We start from the raw sequence: 19968 nt of genomic DNA, 5'->3' as shown, positions 1-19968 counted from the left end.
TGTTAACCATTATTTAGTAACTGACCAGGAACACTTGGGTTCCTCCAAACTGTATCTTCCAGATCCTCACATCATATTGCTAGCTAGTTCCTAGTTAACAACTATTTGCACTCCTACACAGCAAGCTGAAGGTGGCCCTGGTGTTCCCTTTTCAAATACAACCTTAACCTATGGTTTTGACCTTGTCTGTGATAACATTTTCAGTTGGCACTGGGGCCAATGTGGTTTGTAAATGGGCAGCAGATTTGGTGGCACTTCCACTGGGTGAACTTTGGGTAGAGTCCAGGATGTGAATTTAATGGGTGGAGAGACTGCGGCAACACAGTGAAGTTCGCGCGGCCAACTGCAGGGGCCATGCTTCATTGCACCCTTCATGGAAGCTGGCCGACTTGCCCAACCCTTGTCACCCACGGGCCAGTTCTTGAGGAAAAGGCCAGCAGGTAGGTTCTCAGATCCCCCCCCGGGGAGAATTCCCCTCCAGCTACTCTCACAAAACCCACCTCCCTTCCTCCAAGGCCTCTTCGCGACGTGCACACGCGGCCCGCGCGGCCGGCGCTGCGAAGGGCAGCCCTACCGTCTCCGCCCCCGCGTGCGCGCCCCCGCGCCCTCCGGTCGGTTCGTTCCGGCTTCGGCGCGCCCCCGGCTCCCCCCGCCCCCGCCCCCAGCACTCCTCTGCGTCTGCGAGCGGCGCGGGGGAGGGGAAGGGGCCGGGAGGCAGGCCTGGGCTGCCGGCTGGACGCGGCGGCGCGCACGCAGGCCTCGCCACTCCCGGGCCTTCTCCCTCACGCCGGCCGCAGGGCGGGCGCGCACGCCGAGTGACGCTTGGAGGAGGAAGCGCAGCCCCCTTCCCCTCCCTCGCTGCCCCTGGCCCAGCGGGAGCCCCCCCAGTGCGCCTGTGCAGAGGCCTACTTGATTATGTGTGCCCTCTCCGGGCTCCAGCGTTAGCGGCCGGGTGGAGGTGGGGAGGGAAGAAGACGAGGAGGAGGAGGAGGAGGAGGCGGTGGAGGGGAGGTGGGGGGAGTCAGCAAGGACATGGCTCCTGACTCCTGTGCGGAACGTGAGTGACTGAGCGGCAAAGCCCGAGTGAGCGAGCGGCCGAGCGGCGGGCGGGGGCCGGGGCGCCGGGAAGGGATCGGGAGCACGGGGGGGCTGTGAGGGGGGAAGCACTAATTGGCTTGCATGTGTTTTTTAATGGTCCCCCCCCAACTCCCTCTTAGATGGTCTCTAGCGACCGGCCCGTGTCACTGGAGGACGAGGTCTCCCATAGTATGAAGGAGATGATTGGAGGCTGTTGCGTTTGCTCAGACGAGAGAGGCTGGGCCGAGAACCCGCTGGTTTATTGCGACGGGCACGGCTGCAGCGTCGCGGTGCATCAAGGTAAACACCCAACCGCCCGTCGGGCTGAACCCGGCCTCTCCCAACCGTCACCGCTTCCCCCACCTTGGCAGCAACTGCCAGTTCCCCGCCCGCCCCTCCCCCCGCCCCGCCCTCGCCCCGTTCCGCGGCCCGGGATTGACTCGGAGGGTCCGCGGCGGGGCGGAGGGGGTGTGGGCTGTGCATGTGGGAGAAAGTGCGTGTGGCCTGGCCTGTCATGTGATTCTGCGCTCACTCTCTCAAGTGTCATTTGGCCGCCGCCTGCGCCCGGAGCCGCGGGGTCTGCAGACTTTGCCAGGCGGGGGTCGGCGGCGAGGAGCTGCGGGGCTGCGGCCTTCGCCGGGGGGTAGGGGGGCCGGGCGCGCGCCCCTCCGTCGTGCCCGGGCTGCTGTGGGTTTGGGTGGGGAGCGCGGAGCCCCCTCCCCCTCCCGGCCGCTCCGTCTGCCGCAGTGTCTGGAGACTTCCTGTGCCATGGAGTCGGGCTCGGGAACGCCGCGCGCGGCGCCGGGGCGGGTCGGGGGCCCGGCGGGGCTGTCCTGCCGCTTTAGATCGGGGAAGGCGGGCGCCCGCTGCCGCACCCCACTTTCTGGCCGAGACCCTGCTGCTGCTGCTGCTGCTGCTGCTGCTGCGGACTGGAGCTTCCCGCGAAGAGGGGGAAGGTTGTCGCCGCAGTCGCTCTTCTGCAGGAGCGGTTGGGCTGAGCTGCCTTGGGCCGGTGGCTCAGGCTGTTGAGAGGCTGTTTCAGGCCACTCATCTTCCTCAGGTTAAGTGACTGGAGAGAAGAGGAGGAGGTGGTGGTACTGCCAGTGTCTTGGGGAGCATCTTAGTTTATTTCTGGGCGTTCTCATCTGGTGAGTTTTAGAGGTAAACAGAAAAGCTGAGGACACAGGTTTCTTAGCCGGTGAAGTTTCTGACCTTTTCCATTTCTTGTGGTGAGGAATTGAGACTGAAAAAACCTAGGAAATCTTTTGGTGACTCTTGTAGTCCCCCTGTTACTCACCATCCTGTTCCCTTGCCCATTTCTGACCCTGGATTGAGGGATGCAGATGTTGTTCAGTAGTGTATCAGACACTATGAAACGAGTTCTTTATAGAATGGAACGTCAGAACTGGGAAGGGACACTTAGGAGAGAGTGAAAAACCCTAACCTGGGGATGCAGTTATTCCCAGCTTCTTTTTTCTTTCTTTTTTTTTTGTCTTTTTAGGGCTGCACCGGTGGCCTGTGGAGGTTCCCAGGCTAGGGGTCGAATCAGAGCTGTAGCCTCTGGCCTACACCACAGTCACAGCAACGCCAGATCCCCAGCGGTGTCTGGACCTACACCACAGCTCATGGTAACAACGGATCCTTAACCCGCTGAGCAAAGCTAGGCATCGCACCTGAGACCTCACGGTTCCTAGTCAGATTTGTTTCTGCTGCGCCATTTGTTTCTGCTGCTCCAGTTTCTTTTAAGGAAGACCAGTTGTACACTTTCCTTTTCTGAGGAGTGAACACAATGTGTGTTGAAACTCTAGGTACTGATTTCAGGGTCTTAGAACTGTTATATTGTATTTCAGTTCCAGTGTACATTGGCCTTTGCGGAGGTATTTCTTATGAATTGGATGATAAATGATGCTCAGTAGTCTCATCTTCCAATTTAGAAACTGTTCATTTAAGTCTTAAAATTTTTTTTCTAGAGGTGTTTCTAAATTAAAATACAAGTTTTTGAACACTGATGCTGTTTTTCTTGGCGGATAGGATATTTTTACTCTGACATTTTAAAAGGAATTAGAAGTTTCATTTTTGGAATTTTAAAGATTTGTGTTGCTTTTGTATTCTTGAAGTGTTTTCCAGTATTTCAGATATTTTCAGGTTTCCTCTAAGCAAGCTCATTTGAGAGGATTTTAATGATTCAGGTTTTTGGAAATTTTTTTTTGGCCACGCCCATGGCATGTGGAAGTTCCTGGGCCAGGGATCAAACCCACACCACAGCAGCAGCCCAAGCTGCTGGAGTAACAAGGCCGGATTAACCTACTGTGCCACAAGAGAACTCCAATATAAACACTTTTTTTTTTTTTGCCCACCCAGTGGCACATGGAGTTTCCAGACCAGAGATCAGATCGGAGCCACAGTTGCCATCTAAGCCGCAGCTGTGGCAACACCAGATCTTTAAACCACTGTTCTAGGTGGGGATTGAACCTGCATCCCAGCCCTACCCAGATACCACTGATCCCCTTGTGCCACAGTAGAACTCCAGCAATTTTTTAAGCAACCAGACTGACCTTGATATATGATGTATATTCAGATCACTTGTTAGAGAATTAACATATATATTTAGAAATAAACATGTAGTTTATGAAGTTTTTGTATCAGCTTTATTGATACATAATACATCATAAAATTCACTCAAAGTGTACAGTTCAGTTTTTTAGTTTATTCATAGTTTTGGATTTGTTTACTAGAGTCAATTTTAGGACATTTTTATCACTCTAATAAACATTGGAACCATTAACTCCACGTTTCTTCTCAACTCTCCCAGCCCTAGGCAACACTAATCTACTTTCTGTCTCTACACAGATTGATGTTAATTCTGAACATTTTATTTATTTATTTTCCCCTCCCTTCATTCCTTTATTCCTTTCTTTTTTTCTTCCTTTTTTTTTTTTGCCATTTCTTGGGCCACTCCCATGGCATATGGAGGTTCCCAGGGTAGGGGTCTAATCGGAGCCGTAGCCACTGGCCTACGCCAGAGCCCCAGCAACTCAGGATCCGAGCCACGTCTGCGACCTACACCACAGCTCAGGGCGATGCCGGATCGTTAACCCACTGAGCAATGCCAGGGACCGAACCTGCAACCTCATGGTTCCTAGTCGGATTCGTTAACCACTGCGCCATGATGGGAACTCCCTTTTTTTTTTAGTGGCTGCACCAATGGCATATGGAAGTTCCCAGGCTAGAGGTTGAATTGGAGCTGTAGCGCTGGCCTACCCCACAGCCGCAGCAACACTGAATCTAAGCCACATCTTCCATCTATACCACAGCTTGGGGCAATGCTGGATCCTTAACCCACCAACCAAGGACAGGGATCAAACTCCCAACCTCGGTGATGCTACGTCGGGGTCTTAATCTGCTGAGCCACAGTGGAGCTCCTTGGACATTTTATTTAAATAGAAACGTTTCACTTAACATTACATTTCATTTTTTTCTGCATTATCTTGCTCGTTTTGAAAAGTGACTTGGAAATATTTTCATGTATCTGATATGCTTATATAAACTTCAGAGTATTGGAATGAGTTAATGAATTTGAAAGTTAAACTTTGTAATACTTTTTTATCAAATAACATTTGTGATGTTTATACTTTTTAAATGAGATAGCACAAGATTAGTGTTTTAATGTTTTTATTACAAATGTATAATTTTAACAAGGTGATAAATTATAAATGTGAATATAACTTTTTAATTCTTTACAGAGCATGTGGTTTATGGGAAGTTTGAGAGATAATTAGTTTAATAGGGCTTTGAAAGAGTATTTGATTTGCCATAATTATTCAGATCTTAACTTATTTTAAAACGTTTTATTTCCCAACAGCTTGCTATGGCATTGTTCAAGTACCCACTGGACCATGGTTTTGCAGGAAATGTGAATCTCAGGAGAGAGCAGCCAGAGTGGTAAGGACTGTTTATCGAAAACATTAAAATACTTAAGTGAGAGGCTTAGGATACTATACCCTTTGTTTCAGTTTGAAGGGTTTTTAGTCTTTTGTTCAAATAGTGAATTTGGGCCAAATATTGACTTAGATTTTTTTGTTGGTTGGTTTTTTTTTTTTTTTTTGGTCTTTTTGTCTTTTTAGGGCTGCACCCATGGCACATGGAGGCTCCCAGGCTAGGGGTCTAATCAGAGCTGTTGCTGCCGGCCTGCGCCAGAGCCACAGCAATGCCAGATCCGAGCCGCGTCTGCAGCCTACACCACAGCTCATGGCAACACTGGATCCTTAACCCACTGAGCAAGGCCAGGGATCAAACCCGCAACCTCATGGTTCCTAGTCGGATTCGTTAACCACTGAGCCACGACGGGAACTCCTGACTTACAGTTTTAAACTGGTTTTATAAAACCTGAAAAACAAATTGAACTACATAACTGTATGTTGATAGGTTGAATGGATAAAATGTAAAGTTGTATTTGGGCTTTATTAGCCCTGCCTATTGGCTTGAAGTTTAAATTGGCTAATCATAGTTATAGTGTAATGGCAGGAGGACATAAGGAATTTATACTGATAATTCTGCTAGTTCTGCTTAACAAGTGAAAAAATATACACAAGGATTTAATAATTCACATTATTAAATGAATAATACATCTACACATGTATAGTTTAACTTAATGTTCAGTATTTTCAGATATTCACGTCCCTTTTTTTTGTTTTACTCATCAAGCTAACCTTTCTGAATACTTTCGTAACTCTGTAAGAATGGAGGAGGAATGTTTATTCTTTGTGATCCAAGGCATTTTTACAGTTGAACTTCTAGAAATATGAGGGAGAAATGTTCGTTAATCACATAAAAGTATTACCATTTGCAGTGTGATAGTTTCTTCCTTTTGGTGTTGGCTAGAGAATTTGCCAGAAGGTAGGAAACAAATATTTCAACTTTTCTACCTACATGGATTGAAAAAAATGGAAGCTTTTATATTTGAGTGGGGAATTTTTGATCAGCAGAAATAATGGCTAAGTAGCCTATATAGGATTGTGAAACTCAGAGCAATATTCTGTTGATATGTTTTGTTTGTGTGAGAATGTAATGGAAATCAGCAGATGGAGGATACAATTAATCAAAAAAATTTTAGGACTTAGAAGTGGTCTACTCTTTTGTTGTTTGTTTTGTTTTGGCTGTGCCTGTGGCACGTGAAGTTCCCAGGCCGGGGACTGAACCCGTGTCATAGCAGCCACCTGAGCTGCTGCAGTGACAATGCCAGGTCCTTAACCCACTATGCCACAAGGGAGCTCCTACTCTTGTTTTTGTTTCTGTTTTGCTCTCTGTACCATATTAAGACTTAAGGATGATGGGTCAACAAGTAAAGGAAATTCTGCTTTAACTTATTAGTAGTCACTGAAAGTAAGGTGTGACTCTTCCAGGCGATGTCACAGTAAGTAGATTCATGGCCAGAGAAGGATTAGAGAATAGGAGGTGTGGGTATAAAGTGAGGGAGGAGGATAAAGAGGTGAGTGGGGAGTGGTAAGATGCCAGCATTATTTGCCTCAAATGTCACTTGTTGCCTGTTGTATTCCTTTTTCTTCTCTGAGGGCATGGTCATGCTATCCAGGTGAATTAAGGTAGTTATCTTAAAAGGTGTTGGAGGACACATTTTATTTCGGTTTTCTTTGGTGGCATGTGGGGGGGTCATTAATTAAAGAGGAACAGCCTCCTCTAAGTTCTTGCAGTGTATAATTATAAAAGGTAGGGTTATTTGTAAAAAATGAAAACTCATTCCAAGCTTAAATAGGCAAAGAAAGGACATTTTATTTTAAGGATATAGTAGCCAAGAAGCCTAATTTGGAAATGTATCCATGACTTAGAAAGGGGACTGAATTAATCTTATTTCTGCTTTTCTCTCTGTGTCTACTTCATTCTTTTTATTTCTGCAGATTTTCGCTGCCACTTCAATCAGTAGCTAACTTTTTGATTGTGTAGTGTCAGATACTATGCTAAGTGTTCTATACCAGTTATCTTAATTATCCTATCAGATATGTGAGATAGATATTCTTTTATCCTCATTTTATAGATGAGGACATCATTGCTTGTTTGTTTGTTTTAAATGGTTGCATCTTTGGCATATAGAGGTTCCCTGGCTGGGGATTAGAGTCTGGCTATATCCACCTGAGCTGCTGCAGTCGGATTCTTAACCCACTGCACCACAGCGGAAACTCCAACAGAAATTTTTTTTTTTTTTTCTTTTTAGGGCTGCACTCATGGCATATGGAAGTTCCCAGGCTCAGGGTTGAATTGGAGCTACAAGCTGCCGGCCTATGCCACAGCCATGCCAGATTCAAGCCGCGTTTTATCTACTTATGTAGTTTAAGATACAGAGAGAGACCTACAACATAGCTCACAGCAACACTGGATATCTAACCCACTGAGCGAGGCCAGGGATTGAACCCATGTCCTCATGGATGCTAGTCAGGTTTGTTAACTGCTGAGCCACACCAGAAACTCCTTGTTGGTTTTTAAGGGAAGCTTTTTGTTAGATAGGCGTTCACTGTTCAGAAAAAGCACTTGAGTTCCTATTGTGGCTCAGTGGGTTAAGAACCTGACTAGTATCCATGAACCTGGCCTCGATCAGTGGATTAAGGATCTGGTGTTGTTGAGAGCTGTGGTATCGGTCACAGATGTGGCTTGGATCCCCTGTTGTTGCAATGTTGGTATATGCTGGCAGCTGCAGCTCCAATTCGACCCCTAGCCTGGGAACTTCCACATGCCACAGGTGTGGCCCTAAAAAGAAAAAAAAGAAGCACTTGAATTGTTTTATTCACCTCAAATGAATATGTATTTTTACTGAAGTATTGTGATTAGATTTACATTGTTTACTAATCATTATGATAGTAGTTAGAGGTTGAAATACTCATTGGTGATTATTTTTGTAGTTAACATGTATTTGTTCTTAAGTACCATAGGCCAAAGAGATTTATTAGAAATTTTATCTACTTATGTAGTTTAAGATACAGAGAGAGGATATTTTATATTTTTTGGCTTTTTAAATTTTTTTTGCCACTGCCTCTGACAACCACCAATCTCTATTTCTTCTGAGTTTGATAGTTTTAGATCCCACGTATACATGTGATCATATAAAGTATTTGTCTTCTTCTGTCTGATTTGCCTCAGTTAATGTAATACCTTCGAGGTCCATCTATATTGTCAAAGATGGCAGGATCTTATTATTTTATAAGACTGAATAATATTCCATTTTATATATATATATATGTATATATGTGTACACACACACACACACCACCGTCTGTGTTTATTTATTTATTTTTGTCTTTTTAGGGCCACACATGTAGCATATGGAGGTTTCCAGGCTAGGGGTCAAATCAGAGCTGTAGCTGCTGTCCTACACCACAGCCACAGCAATGCCAGATCTGAGCCACGTCTGCGACCTTCACCACAGCTCACGGCAATGCCAGATCCTTAACCCACTGAGCGAGGCCAGGGATCAAACCCGCATCCTCATGGATACTAGTTGGATTCGTTTCCACTGCGCCACGACGGGAACTCCTGGGAACTCTGCACATCTGTGTCTTAATAGTTATTACTAATAGATACATAAACAGCATCTAGTATTATATTGTTTTACAGGAATTGTATTATGGTATATGTGTGTTCTGTGATGCGTGATATAGCTACTTGTGAATCACTAAACTGCTATATATTGATCTAGTTCATTCTTCTTTTGTTTTCTGTCACAGAATGTATTACAATTTATTTAATTCCTTTATTTATTTATTTATTTACTTATTGTCTTTTCTAGGGCCACACCCTCGGCATATGGAGGTTCCCAGGCTAGGGGTCTAATCAGAGCTGTAGCTGCCAGCCGACACCATAGCCACAGCAACATCAGAGCTGAGCCGTGCCTGCAACCTATACCACAGCTCGTGGCAACGCCGGATCCTTAACCACTGAGAGAGCACAGGGATCAAACCCTCAACCTCATAGTTCCTAGTGGGATTCATTTCCTGTGCCACGAGGGGAACTCCATCTATTAATCTTTTTATGTCTATAAGAATACTATTATTTTGCTGTCTTGTATACTAGTTTGAATTCTAGGATAACAGTTGTTTTCCTGGAACTAAATATTTTCGTTTGTCTTCTGGTACCTAGTTGTGCTAAGAAGAAATTTGTTGAGTCTCTTTATCCTGCTTGAGAGTTGATCTGCTTTTTCATTCCAAGGATTCAATGAATTTCATCCATTTTGGAAAATATTCTCTATCTTTTCAAATATTATCACCTTCCCATTATATTTTCTTTCCCTGGTCCTGTTACTTAGGTGTATGCTTGGGATTCTCATTCTTTTCTTCATGTCTTTTAATTTCTCCTTCATATTTTCTGTCATCTCTGCAGTATGGATAATCTTTTTAGCTCTGTGTTCAAATTTATGCTTACTGTTTTGTTTTTGGTTTGGGACACTCCTGAAGCACATGGAAGTCTCTTAGCCAGGGATCATCCGTGCTGTAGTGGTGACCTGAGCTGCTGCAAAATGCCAGATCCTTAACCCACTGAGCCACAAGGGAACTCCCAAATTTATGCTTATTGTTAATCCAATCAGTAAATTTCCTGAGTAAATCATGTCTAGAATTTTTGTTTTTATTGTTCAGTTTGCTGCTTCTTTTTTATAGTATCTTGCTGTAATTATCTTAAGGGTTATATTTATTTGAACATTTAAAACATACATAATTTAAAACTACTCAGATTTTGGAAATCTTTCATTTGTTTTGTCTGTTAACTGTAGTGATGGATGTCTGTATTAATATATTGGCTCTGAGCTGTTCTTTCGGAGTTTTCTTCCTTGGGATTCCTGGTCCTCTGACCTGGGTTTGTGGTATGTCACTGATGGAAGTTTTTGCAGTTGTTCTGTATCTGTTAATAATTGCTTTTGACTGCTAGTAAAAAAGACTAGATTATAGTGGCTTCTACAAGTTAGCAGTTTACAAATTTACAAATTCCTTTATTTAAGATGCGTTCAGAGAGGTATTTTAAGGCTTTTATGACAGCTCTGTGAAATCATTAGGGGTAAGACTTTTTCTGTCTTCCTGCTATACCAACCTTAGCACATGGTTTTCATTTTTACAACATGGCAGCTGGAATTGCAGTCATTGTGATTGAAGAAAGATGTTCCAGGCAGAAAGAAAGGAGGATAATGTCTTCCTCTCAGATGAGTTATCCTCTTAAATGCGTTTTCCTGGAAGCTCCTGTCAAGAATTTATGTTTAATTTTACTGGCTCTTAATTGTTAGACCGAAAAATATGGGGCTGTTGATGTGCTAAATAAAGTTAGAGCTCTATTAGTAGGGAAAGGGGGAAAATGAATTTAGGGTTAGCAACCAGCAGACTGTCAAAATTTGCCTGTTGGGGTTCATTGCTCCAGACCATCATTTGTTTCCTGGCTTGGATTCTATCACCTTTAGATGATGGATTTCAGGCCCCCACTGTCTCTTACCATAAGCTTGAGTTACCTGGCTTTTTTTTAGGGTGACTCCTACTTATATCCAAATCAGGCATCCCACTTTGGCGCACCTTCTCTAGTCTTAGTGGTCCAGGCCATGTTTTTTGGGGATAGATTCCCCTTCACTGGGATTGGCCCTTACCAGTTCCTGTCCTTACACAGGAAACTTGGTTAGAGCTGTTCAGCACTCTAGGGTCTATGCTGGAGTCATAGTCAACCCCAGTCTCTAAGGTGTATATTTGATCTGATATTTTTTTTTTGTCTTTTTGTCTTTTCTAGGGCCGCTCCCTCAGCATATGGAGGTTCCCAGGCTAGGGATCGAATCGGAGCTGCAGCCACCGGCCTACACCAGAGCCACAGCAACGCGGGATCCGAGCCAAGTCTGTGACCTACACCATAGCTCACGGCAATGCTGGATCCTTAACCCACTGAGCAAGGCCAGGGACCGAACCTGCAACCTCATGGTTCCTAGTCGGATTCGTTAACCACTGCTCCACGACGGGAACTCCTGATCTGATATCTTCATTGAGTGCCTTAACTTCAACTAATGTTGATTTTTTTTTTTTTTGGCCACACTTGGGGCATGTGGAAGTTCCCTGGCCAGGGATCAGACCCATGCCACAGCAGTGACCCAAGCAGCTGCAGTGTTAACACTGGATCCTTAACCCACTGAGCCACAAGAGAACTCCAGTTCTTTTAGCTTTTTAAAATTTTTTTATTTTTTATTTTTTTGGCTTTCTATGGCCCCACCTGAGGCATATGGAGATTCCCAGGCTCGGGGTCAAATCAGAGCTAGAGCTGCCGGTCTACCCCACAGCCACAGCAAAGCAGGATCCATGCCACATCTGAGACCTACACCAGAGCTCATGGCAACACTGGATCCTTAACCCACTGAGTGAGGCCAGGGATCGAACCTACATCCTCATAGATCCTAGTCGGGTTTGTTAACTGCTGAGCCACGGTTAGTTTTTAACTTAGCTTTTAAGTTCTTTATTTGTGCCACAAGATTTACCTTTATCTACATAATTAAAAATTTGTTTTCAAATTTACATATTTATCTCTGACTTCTCAGTGTAGCAGGCCAAGATGGGTGTGTCTTCAGTAGCACTTATGAAAAATATTGTATAGAACTTTTTTCTTTTTATTTCTGTATAAGATTTTTAGCCTGTATACTTTGTTTATTTATGTATTTTTTAAGGCCGCACCATGGCGTATGGAAGTTCTCAGGCTGGGGGTTGAATTGGAGCTGTAGCTGCTGGCCTACCCACAGCCACAGCAATGCTGGATCCTTAACCCACTGAGTGAGGCCAGGGATTGAGCCCACATCCTCCTGGACACTAGTCAGGTTTGTTACCTCTGAGCCACCATGGGAACTCCTAGCCTATATACTTTAAATAAAATGCTTTCAAATTTAAACATTTGCTAACATTTTTTTTTTTTGGCTTTGTTGTTGTTGTTGTTGTTGCTATTTCTTGGGCCGCTCCCGCGGCATACGGAGGTTCCCAGGCTAGGGGTCCAATCGGAGCTGCAGCCACCGGCCTACGCCACAGCCACAGCAACGCGGGATCCGAGCCGCGTCTGCGACCTACACCACAGCTCACGGCAACGCCGGATCGTTAACCCACTGAGCAAGGGCAGGGACCAAACCCGCAACCTCATGGTTCCTAGTCGGATTCGTTAACCACTGCGCCACGACGGGAACTCCTAAACATTTGCTAACATTTTTTCCTCTTACTGATGATTCATATTTAGTATTTGCTTTTATTTATTTATTTATTTTGTCTTTTTAGGACCACTCCTGCAGCATATGGAGGTTCCCAGGCAGGGGGTCGAATTGGAGCTATAGCTGCTGGCTTACACCATAGCCGCAACAATCCAAGCTGTCTCTGCCCACCTACACCACAGCTCGTGGCAATGCTGGATCCTTATTAACCTTCTGAGCAGGGCCAGGGATCGAACCTGTGTCCTCATGGATACTAGTCAGATTCATTTCCGCTGAGCCACAATTGAAACTACTAATATTTGCTTTTAAATTCAGTATGGGATCCTAAGTCTCTATAGCTTGGAAAGAAGTGATTTAAAAATGTTAACAGAGGAGTTAACGCTGTGGTTCGATGGAATTGTCAGGGTCTCTGGAGCGATGGAACGCAGGTTTGATCCCTGGCCCAGCGCAATGGGTTAAGGATCCTGTGTTGCTGCATCTGTGACATAGGTTGCAATTGTGGCTTGGCCTGGGATGTGATCTTTGGCCTGTGAACATCATGCGGCACAGGGCAGCCAAAAGAAAGAAAAAAAAGTCAATGGAGTTTCCTGGTGGCTCAGTGGGCTAAAGGTCCAGTGTTGTCACAGCTATGGCTCAGGTCATTGCTGTGGTGAGGGTTCAGTCCCTGGCCTAGGAACTTTCCCATGCAGCAGGTATGGCTGAAAACAAAAAAAAGTTAAACAGATTTAGTGCTTATCACCATGTGTAAAATAGCAAATAGCCCATATTCATTGACTCTTGCCTTTTTTTTTTTTTTTTTTTTGTAGGGCCACACCCACTGTGTATGGAGGTACCCAGGCTTGGGGTCAAATCAGAGCTGTAGCCACTGGCCTACACCACAGCCACAGCAACACTGCATCTGAGCTGAGTCTGCAACCTACATCACAGATTATGGCAACCTTGAATCCTTAACCCAATGTGTGAGTGAGGCCAGGGATTGAACCTGCAACCTCATAGATACTAGTCACATTCGTTTCCGCTGAGCCATGATGGGATCTCCATCTTCTTGAATTCCTTTTACCGTGGGTGAGAAAATCTTAGTGAAACAGTTGATGTGAAGTAGGTGCTTAATACTTGTTTGTATCCTTTTCTAACTTGCCTAAATAACTAGTAAGAGAAATGAAAACATAGGGGTACATTATACATTGCCTATTGTACCTATTCCATTTTTTGTTTAGATTTAATTTTTATGTTTATCAAAGTGAAAAATGCACAAAGTTAGTAGTACCAAAAGATTCTCTCTCATTAAAATAGTACCTTGTTGGAGTTCCTGCTGTAGCACAGTAGGTTAAGAATCTGACTGTAGGGGCTTGGGTTGCTGTGGAGGTGTGGGTTCGATCCCTGCCCTGGTGCAGTGGGTTCGAGGATCTGGTGCAGTTGCAGCTCCAATTCAGTCTCTGGCCTGAGAACTTCTGTATGTCATGAGCACAGTACCTTGCTGCTTGAGTCTTGACATAATCAGTTTTAGATAAATATTTTTTTCATGCTCTTTCATCATGTTCTATCCCAAGAGATTGGATGTAGTTCCCTGTGCTGTACAGCAGACCTCATTGCTTATCCATTCAAAATGTAATAGTTTGCATCTACCAACCCCAAACTCCCTGTCCATCCTACTTCCTCCCCCAACCCCTTTGGCAAACACAAGTCTGTTCTCTATGTCTGTGAGTCTGTTTCTGTTCTGTAGATAGGTTCACTTGTGCCATATTTTAGATTCTACATATAAGTGATATCATAGGGTATTTGTCTTTCTGAGTTCACTTAGTATGAGAATCTCTCGTTGCTTCTGTGTTGCTGCAAATGGCATTATTTTTGTTTTTTAACAGCTGAGTAGTGTTCCATTATACACATATATAAAGTATATATGTGAGATAGATATTTATACACACACACACACACCATATCTTAATCCATTCATCTGTCAGTGAACATTTAGGTTGTTTCCATGGTGCATGTATCTTTTGAAGGAAAGTTTTATTTGGATGTATATGCCTAGGCAACTCCCTACCCCTTGATGCTTGGTCCTAAGATTCCTCCAGTTTTTGGTTCTGTGTGGTCTGAGGATACATGGCTTTGGGGCTTGTCTTACTGCAGCAACCTTTTCTTATCTGTTAATTCATTTACTGCTTATCCTTTCTAGCTTTCAAAATTTTATAACTATTGTTTTCCTTTACATTTGTTTTGTATTTGTGACTTTATGCCCTTTTATGTCATTCAGTGGAGTTTTTGGAAGGAGAGGAGATAGTTTTTAAGTGGAGTTAACTGCCTGTGTTAATGATATAATCTTTTCCCATTTCTTGCAGGGTCTTGTTTTATATTTTAGTCTTTTTTTTTTTTTTTAATACCACTTAGCTCACAATCAATTTGAATCTTCCTATGGATTTTACTTTTTTCGCCTTTTGGCCTTTCCTGTTTCACTAGCAGGCTTCCTGGAAGAATAAAATCATAGTTGATATCTCTGCTTCTTCATCTGCCTACTGTAGTCTAGCCTCTTAGCTGTACTTAATGATTAAGATATAAATTAGTTGTCATTTTCATAGCATATGAAATATGCTTTTGCTGTAATACTCTCGTCATGGACACTCCCGATTTGTCTTTCAGTTAACCTTATATGAAGATCAATGTATAAGAAATTCTTGTAATAACTCAGCATAAGGAAAATTGTCTCCCTTTAGGATCTGGTATATTTCCTCCTTTTTTGATAGCTCTGTGATGCATATTCTGTTTTTCTTTCACTTCTGGCTACCAGGCAGCCCAAAACCAAATCTGGTCTTGAGTTAACATCAGTTGGTTTAATCTGATTATTAGTAATTTTTTTTCCCCTCTTTCTGTGGGGTTAGGACTTCACATCTTATCTCTGTTTCTCTACGTGTTGATTTCATTCTCTCGTACTACAGACTCTCTGCTTCATGAGGCCTGGAACCATGACTGCTGGCAGCTCTTGGCTCTCATCTTCCTAGCCCCTTCTACCAGAAGAAGGGGCTCTCTTGAAGAATCCTGGGAAGGACTCTGATTTGCCTGTCTTGGATCATGTACCCACCATCCCTGTGGCTGGAGTGGGGAGGGTACTATGAATGACAACCTTCTCTAGAACTACATAGTTGGAGTCAGGGGTAAGAGCAGTTTCCCTAAATCAGGGGTATGTCCCTCATACTGGCTTTCATGTTCAGTTTCCTATTTTTTTTATTGTTATAATACAGGTCCTTTATTTGTAGGCTGCCTCAAATCCTTTTCTGAAAAAAGTTTAGGTATAACTAAGTAAATAAAATATCATAAATACCTATTTATTCATTCATTCTTTGGATCATTCATTTGACTCCTAAATCTGTCAACTCTGTTGATTTTGCTATGGCCAAATACAAAATTTTGTTTTCAGTTCTCATTATATTTGACCTACTTTCAGCATTTAAAATTGTGATCACTCTAGCTTTCTTGCAACTCTCTTTACTCAGGACTACTGAGAAATGGTTTACTTCTCTTTACCTTTTGAAACATTTCCCTTTGGATTTCAATTTGGTATTACTTTTTTACTTAATTAAAATTTAAGTTTCATGGTTGCTTTTCTGGTCTATTTATTTGATTATATCACCCTAGGTAAAATTATGTGTGTTTATAGATGCATCAAGGCATCAGTATCACCTGAACAATTTTCAGATTCATATTTGCATTTGCCTTCTGAATATTTCTATTTAGGTATCTTAGGCATTTTAAGTATAATTTCTTTCCTTACATAGTCACTGACATTATAATAAGCCCTATTTTTTTTTTTGTCTAGGTTATTACAATAGCTTACATTTTGTTTATTTATTTATTTGTTTGTTTGTTTGTTTGCTTTTTAAGACCTCGTCTGCGGGATATGGAGGTTCCCTGGCTAGGGGCTGAATCAGTGCTATAGCTGCCGGCCTACGCCATAGCCACAGCAACTCGGGACCTGAGCCAGGATCCGAGCCGTGTCTGTGACCTATACCACAGCTCACGGCGACGCCAGATCCTTGACCCACTGAGTGAGACCAGGGATTGAACCCGTATCTTCATGGATACTATTCGGATTCATTTCTGCTGCTCCATAATGGGAACTCCTCAACAGCTTAAATTTTTTAACTTTGGATTAGATGATACATTGACATGGCTTTAAAAACATAAAAAGGATATACAGTGAAAATTCTTTCTCCTACACCTGTCTTTTTTCTGCCCAGTTTTGCTTTCCATTTTTCTATTGTTACTAATTTTTAATTCATTTCCCTAGTTAAGTTATATATGTACGTGTTTATACATATCTAGAGTTGTTTTTCTTCTTTTTCTACAAAAAGATAATGTTTTACAATTTCTTAGAGTGAATTTCTCCCTTATCTTCTTTTTACTTCTCTCCTTTCCTATACATTCTCCCTGCATTTCAGGATTGTCTTCTGCAAAGCAAATGTGATTGTTATTTCCCAGTTTTCTGTAGTGATACTTAACTGTGTGGTGAAATTTTTTTTTTTCTGGTTCATAATATTTTCACTAAAAGTATTTCAGTCTCATACATGTAATTTTTGTACAGGGTATATAGCTGGGTAACTGCTCCTAACCCCTGGCCCCAAACAATAAAAAATTTTGTTCTGTAATTATATAGTAGGGTCAGAAGGTTTTGGTGATAATGCTCTAGAGCCAAGTAGAAATTACAGCTGCCCTAATGTGATGTAAATTTATCTTTGTCCATTTATCTTGTCCCTACCGCTGTTTTCACTTTCTGCCCTATATCCTCTACATAGCCATGAGTAGACACATGACCCCAAAAGATTACTTTCTACCTGCTATTCTCAGATGCTACCAGTGCTTTTCACTTCTCTAAGTTCCAAAGCTTGAAGTATTTTCTGTCTTGTATCTTAAAAATTTTTTGCGGTGGAGTTCCCATCGTGGCACAGTGGAAGTGAATCCAACTAGGAACCATGAGGTTGCTGGTGCCAGTCCAATCCCTGGACTTGTTCAGTGGGTTAAGGATCTGGTGTTGCTGTGAGCTGCGGTATAGGTTGCAGACGCAGGTTGAATCTGGCATTGCTGTGGCTGTGGTTTAGGCTGGCAGCTGTAGCTCCAGTTGGATCCTTAGCCTGGGAACCTTCATATGCTGCAGGTATTGCCCTAAAAAAGCAAAAAAGAAAAAAAATTTTTTTGCTTTGATTTTATTTTATTTATTTATTTATTTTTTTGTCTTTTTGCTATTTCGTGGGCCGCTTTCGCGGCATATGGAGGTTCCCAGGCTAGGGGGCAAATCGGAGCTGTAGCTGCCAGCCTACGCCAGAGCCACGGCAATGCGGGATCCGAGCCACGTCTGCAACCTACACCACAGCTCACAGCAACCGGATCGTTAACCCACTGAGCAAGGGCAGGGACCGAACCCGCAACCTCATGGTTCCTAGTCAGGTTCATTAACCACTGCGCCACGATGGGAACTCCTGCTTTGATTTTAGTACAGTGTGCAGCCATGCTTATTTTTTTGGTAATTGGGGAAAGAAAGCTAAGTAGAAAGAAAAAGGTCCATAGCCCATGTGGGTACCTCATGCAATGATATCCAGGTAGTATAGTAGTAGTGTAAGGTGATAGATACCTTGGAATCAGATGGACTAGATTTATGACTGGGCGAGTTTATCTCCTAAGCCTCAGTTGCCCCATCTGTAAAATATGGAGCTCTATTAGTGTGCCAAGCATTGTCAGATGCTTGACACAGAGGAATATTATTATTTTACCTTCTCAACAGGACGATGAAATATAGATACTCTTTCAATCTTTTCTTTTTTTTAATGATGAGGTAACTTGAGGTATAGAGAGGTTTAGTAATTTGTGTAAAGTCACATAAAACTAAGCCAGGTTTTAAAGGTGTAAAGACTGGGCACTCCAAAGATGGTGTTCTTAAATGCTCTGCTGTGCTTCAGGTTATAGTTTAAGCAGGCAACCAGAGGTATTACTAATTAATACATAAGTATGTGTGAATGTATTTATTTTGATGTTATTTTAGAATAGGAGAAAATGAAATAGCATCAGTTGTAATAGGGTTAGGAAGTATATTATCAGGGTTTTACAAAATTCAGTGAATTTTATTATAATTCTACAGCCAACATGACAGCCTGTTTTTACACCATTTCCATCCCAAACCCCCAGCCAATCCCTTCCCGCTGCAACCTGTTTCCTTGGGTAACCATAAGTGTGTGAGTCAGTATCTGTTCTGCACATAGATTCTACATATGAGTGATCTCATATGGTGTTGGTGTCTTATTGTCCGAATGACTTGACTTGACATGATAATTTCTAGGTCTATCCATGTTGCTGCAAATGGCATTATTTCATTCCTTTTTATGGTTGCTTAATATTCTGTTGTTTTTATGTACCACATCTTTATCTACTCCTTTGTTGATAGACATTTAGGTGGCTTCCAGGCCTTGGCTATTGTATATAGTGCTGCAGTAAACATTAGGACACATGTTTCTTTTCTAGTTGCAGTTTTTCCCTGGATAGATGCCCAGGAATGGGATTGCTGGGTCATAAGGTAATTCTATTTTTAGCTTTTTGAGGAATCTCAATACTGTTTTCCATGGTTGTTGCACCAGTTTACCTTCCCACTAACAGTGTAATACAGTTCCCTTTTCTCCACACCCTCTCTAGCATTTATTGTTCGTAGGCTTTTTGACAGTGGTCATTCTGGCTAGTGTAAGGTAGTACCCCATAGTAGTTTTGATTTGCATTTCTCTAATAATTAGTGATGTTGAACATCTTTTCATGTGTTCGTTAGCCGTCTGTATGTCTTCTTTGGAGAATTGTCTCTTTGGATCCTCTTCCCATTTATTGATGGGGTGGGTTGTTTGGTATTGAGCTGCAGGAGGTGTTTATATGTTTTGGAGGCTAATCCCTTGTCAGTTGCTTCATTTGCAAATATTTTCTCCCATTCTGTGGGTTTTCTTTTCAATTTGTTGAGGATTTCCTTTGCTGTGCAAAAGCTTTTAAGTTTAATGCTGTGGTTTATGTCAGAGAGTGTTCAGCCTATGTTTTCCCCTTAAGAGATTTATAGTATCTGGTTTTATATATATATATGGCTTTAATCTTTTTACTGCTTATTTTTGTGTATGGTGGTAGGAAGTATTCTAATTTCATTCTTTTACATGTAGCTGTCCTGTTGGCCCAGCACCACTTATTGAAGGGACTGTCTTTCCTCCATTGTATTTTCTTGCCTTCTTTGTCATGGATCAGTTGACCATAGGCGAGTGGGTTTAATTATGGGCATTTTTATCTGTTCCACTGATATATATTTCTGTGTTTATGCCAGTATCATTTGGTTTTGATGACTGTAGCTTCGCAGTATAGTCTGAAGCCAGGGAGCCTGATTCCTCCAGCTATATTTTTCTTCGGATGTCTTTGGCTATTCTGGGTCTTTTGTGGTTCCAAATAAACTTGAAAATATTTTGTTCTAGTTCTGTGAAAAATGCCATTGGCAATTTGATAGGGATTGCATTGAATCTGTAGATTGCCTTGGGTAGTATAGTCATTTTGACAGTATTGTTTATTCCAATCCAAGAGCATGGTATATCATCCTATATGTTTGTGTCTTTTTTTGTTTTTTGTCTCCTTAGGGCTGCATCTGTGGCATATGGAGGTTCCCAGGCTAGGGTTCGAATTGTAGC

At 42.8% G+C, this 19968-nt stretch overlaps 1 protein-coding gene across 12 annotated transcripts in view; it reads left to right on the top strand.

Moving 5' to 3' along the window:
• Window positions 1–741: 741 nt before the first annotated feature.
• Window positions 742–19968, top strand: part of MLLT10 (MLLT10 histone lysine methyltransferase DOT1L cofactor) — a 243661-nt gene continuing 224434 nt past the window's right edge. For 8 of the 12 annotated variants that reach the window (XR_007131295.1, XM_047755395.1, XM_047755401.1 and 5 more), the window contains exons 1-3: window positions 742–1083; window positions 1218–1377; window positions 4940–5019. Coding sequence is in view for 10 of the 12 variants with exons in the window: in XM_047755395.1 (XP_047611351.1) it covers window positions 1218–1377; window positions 4940–5019 (240 nt within the window). In the remaining 2 variants the exon portion in view is untranslated. Of the gene's footprint in view, window positions 1084–1217; window positions 1378–4939; window positions 5020–19968 lie in introns of those variants that run through there. The other 4 variants (XM_047755393.1, XM_047755398.1, XM_047755394.1 and 1 more) reach the window with 3 other exon arrangements.

This window comes from Phacochoerus africanus, chromosome 12 (genome assembly GCF_016906955.1).
Source record: "Phacochoerus africanus isolate WHEZ1 chromosome 12, ROS_Pafr_v1, whole genome shotgun sequence".
NCBI lineage: Eukaryota > Metazoa > Chordata > Mammalia > Artiodactyla > Suidae > Phacochoerus > Phacochoerus africanus.
Note: the sequence above shows the minus strand (reverse complement) of the source record. Positions and strands in the feature narration are given on the sequence as shown.